Raw genomic sequence first — 3,327 nt, 5'->3', positions numbered from 1 at the left:
GGAACAGATTCTTTTAGCTCTGCCCCTTCTCCCTCCTCTCCACCCCTTTTCTTTATGTCACCCGGCCGGCCGGGGCGCGCACTCCGTTTCTCCCTGCTCTGGGCAGGTTCTGAGCGGAGCGGACGATGGGAAGTAGGGGGAGGGGGGCTCCCCTCCAGGCGGGGAGCGGGGAGTCAGCAGCCTGGGCGCCTGGAACGGGGTGTAACTGTTCTTCGGGTTCGGCGCCTGACTCCTGGACCGGACCGGGAGCTCGCTCGTTCGTTCTTGCATGCATTCATTCGTTTATTCATTCATTCATTCAGTTTACTCTTCTCAGTCATTCATTTATCTATTTAACAAATATTTACAGCGGACCCACTGTGTGCTAAGCAGGTATTGCACAAGTGCCCAGCTCCGTTGTCTTTTTATCTTCCAGATTAGGGAATTCCCATTGCCAAGTAAGTTCCTGGCGTCTAAACTTTTGGTAAATGGCCAAAGACTACAGGGTGTGCATTCCTCTGTCATTGTTAGGATTGAGGAGAAAGTTCTTTATTAAGTTCCATTAACCCATGTATGGTGCTAGGAGTTTTGACATATTTTATCTCATGTAACTCGTAAGTGGAAAAGCCGACAGAAATCAAGTAACTTGTCCAAGGTTACACAAAGGTAGTAGTGTCTGTTAATTAAACAACGTACCAGCCACGGTGGTAACTTCACATACACAGTTCTCTAATCCTCATCACAAACTGGGTGATGATACCTCTGCTTTAGAAATGTGTAGAAGGTATGCTCAGAAGGGCCAATTTTCCCAGGATCACACAGCCAGTAAAGTTGAAACATGGAACTAGAATTTAGAGGTGTCTGCCTCTGTAGCCTGTGCTTTTTCCAGTTATAGGCTGGAATGGTATGCTCCCAGATGATTGTGTAGTTGTTCATTTGTCAGAAGTAGGAAAGTGTGGTGGTGAAATAGGGCTGTGAGATATTCTTATTGTTGGTTTTACTTCTTAGCCTGTGGATCTCCAGGTTGAGTGGCCTTTTGAATGTACTTGACGACTTGATTTTTTGTTTTGGTAGAGAAGACAAGCTCTTTGGGGCTCCCAAAAAGAAGCAGCAATGCCTGTTGTGTGGCCAACCCTTTTGGATCTCAGCAGGGATGAATGCAAAAGGATTCTTCGAAAATTGGGTATGTTTTTCTTTTTCTGTGTTTTATGCCTCCATGATACTTTTCTCTTTTTGTTTGGATCATGGCTGTTTGCAGGGATGACATATTTCTTGCTACATTAGAAATTCCTTAGAGGTATTGTTCTTGTCTTACTCATTGCTATTTCCCCAGTGCCTACCATAGTGCTTTGTACATAGTATGTGTATGAATCATAATAATCATAGCAACTAAGAATTCTTGAGGAATACTGGGCTATTCTGAGTTCTTTACATTCTAATTTAATCCTCAAACTAAAAAAGTAGGTATTTTTCTTTTTTTGTCCCCATTTTACAGATGATATAACTGAAGCTTAGAACTCAAGATAATGCTGATAGTAAGTCCTGGAGTCAGTATTTCAACCCGGGGAATATGATTCCTGTCTCACTTTAACATACTTTTAACCTTCATGAATGTATATGTGAATTACATATTGTTTCTGAATTGTAAGTTAATGTAAGCTATGCTCTCTTTTCCAAATTATATTTTACAGTACTATCAGTAATAAAATACCCTTTGTGGTTGTAATGAATTGTATAGTAATCCTATATAATAAAAGGGTAATATGCAAACTGACCCTAATGGTGGAATGACTGGGAACAACTAGTTGCTATGACACGCACCGACCACCAGGGAGCAGACGCTTAATGCAGGAGCTGCCCCCTGGTGGTCAGTGCGCTTCCACAGGGGTAGCTCCGCTCAGCCGGAAGCCCACTCATGGCTGGCCAGCGCGGTGGTGGTGGTGGTGGTGGTGGTGGTGGTGGTGGCGGCGGGAGCCTCTCCCACCTCCACAGCAGTGCTAAGGATGTCCACTTGCCGGCTTAGGCCCGCTCCTAAGCCGTTGGTCGGACATCCCCCGAGGGTTCTCGGGCTGCCTGACTGCCAGCTTAGGCCCGATCCCCCGTGGAGCGGGCCTACGCCGGCAGGTAGACATCCCCCGAAGGGTCCCGGACTGTGAGAGGGCGCAGACTGGGCTGAGGGACACCCCCTCCCCCAATTCACAAATTTTCATGCACCGGGCCTCTCGTTTATTATATTTTTCTTTAGCACAGTCTTTCTCAACTAGCATTTAGGGACTTAAGCCCTAATACTAAAGTATCTGTTGTATATAATGAACTAACTTCTTATGCATTTAAAATGGTATTAGTTATGGGGAAATTGAGAAAAAGTAATTCAAATAATTTTCTGTATTCTGTGGTTCAAATGAGGATTCTTGGTTGAGAAATGCTGCTTTAGACTGCAAGGTAGAAGAAGGACCTTGTGGTCTCATTTATCACTGTAGTTTCAGGCTAGCACATAGTAGGTGCTCAATAAATGAAAAATTATTTGAAAAGAACATTAAATGTTTTGGCAGTAGATATGAATTATTTAGATATCTACTAGAGGCCTGGTGCACGAAATTTGTGCACAGGGCGGGGGGGTGGTCCCTCAGCCTGGCCTACACCCTCTCCAATCCGGGACCCCTCAGGGGATGTCCAACTGCCAGTTTAGGCCCGATCCTAAACCAGCAGTCAGATATCCCTCTCATAATCCGGGACCGCTGGCTCCTAACCACTCACCTGCCTGCGGGACTGATCCCCCTAACTGCTCTCCCCTGCCGGCCTGATCGCCCCTAACTGCCTCTGCCTCGCCACCATGGCTTTGTCTGGAAGGATGTCCGGAGGATCATCCGGAAGATGTCCAGTCTAATTAGCATATTACCCTTTTATTAGTATAGATGATCTTGAAGGGGAAAGTGTGGACCTTGAATTCCAACAGGCTTGGGGTCTTGGTTCTGTTACTAATGATCCACATGATCAAGGACAAGTTATTTATTCTCCCTAAATCTGCTAGCACTTTTGTAAAGGAAGGATAACAATATCTGCTACATAAGTTTGTTATGTGGATTAACTGTATATAAAAAGGGCTTGTTACAGGGCTTGACATCTGAGCATACAGTCTTTTAAAGCAACTTTTAGACATTTTTTAAAAATATATTTTATTGATTTTTTACAGAGGAAGGGAGAGGGATAGGGAGTTAGAAACATCGATGAGAGAGAAACATCGACCAGCTGCCTCTTGCACACCCCCCACTGGGGACGTGCCCGCAACCAAGGTACATGCCCTTGACCGGAATCGAACCCGGGACCCTTCAGTCCACAGGCCGATGC

The 3,327-nt window shown here is 45.3% G+C and overlaps 2 protein-coding genes across 11 annotated transcripts in view; one reads left to right on the top strand and one right to left on the bottom strand.

Moving 5' to 3' along the window:
* Nucleotides 1–915, bottom strand: part of LOC106726239 — a 2,816-nt gene extending 1,901 nt beyond the window's left edge. The window contains exon 1 of the mRNA XM_014540365.1: nucleotides 727–915. Coding sequence (XP_014395851.1) covers nucleotides 727–915 — 189 coding nt within the window. The remainder of the gene's footprint in view (nucleotides 1–726) is intronic.
* Nucleotides 1–3,327, top strand: part of EMSY (EMSY BRCA2-interacting transcriptional repressor) — an 86,139-nt gene that overhangs the window by 745 nt on the left and 82,067 nt on the right. For all 10 annotated transcript variants that reach the window (XM_005867045.2, XM_005867044.2, XM_005867043.2 and 7 more), the window contains exon 2: nucleotides 1,054–1,162. In XM_005867045.2, the coding sequence (XP_005867107.1) occupies nucleotides 1,093–1,162 (70 nt within the window). In that variant the 5' untranslated portion in view covers nucleotides 1,054–1,092. The remainder of the gene's footprint in view (nucleotides 1–1,053; nucleotides 1,163–3,327) is intronic.

Source organism: Myotis brandtii, unplaced genomic scaffold (assembly GCF_000412655.1).
Source record: "Myotis brandtii unplaced genomic scaffold, ASM41265v1 scaffold244, whole genome shotgun sequence".
Lineage (NCBI taxonomy): Eukaryota > Metazoa > Chordata > Mammalia > Chiroptera > Vespertilionidae > Myotis > Myotis brandtii.
Note: the sequence above shows the minus strand (reverse complement) of the source record. Positions and strands in the feature narration are given on the sequence as shown.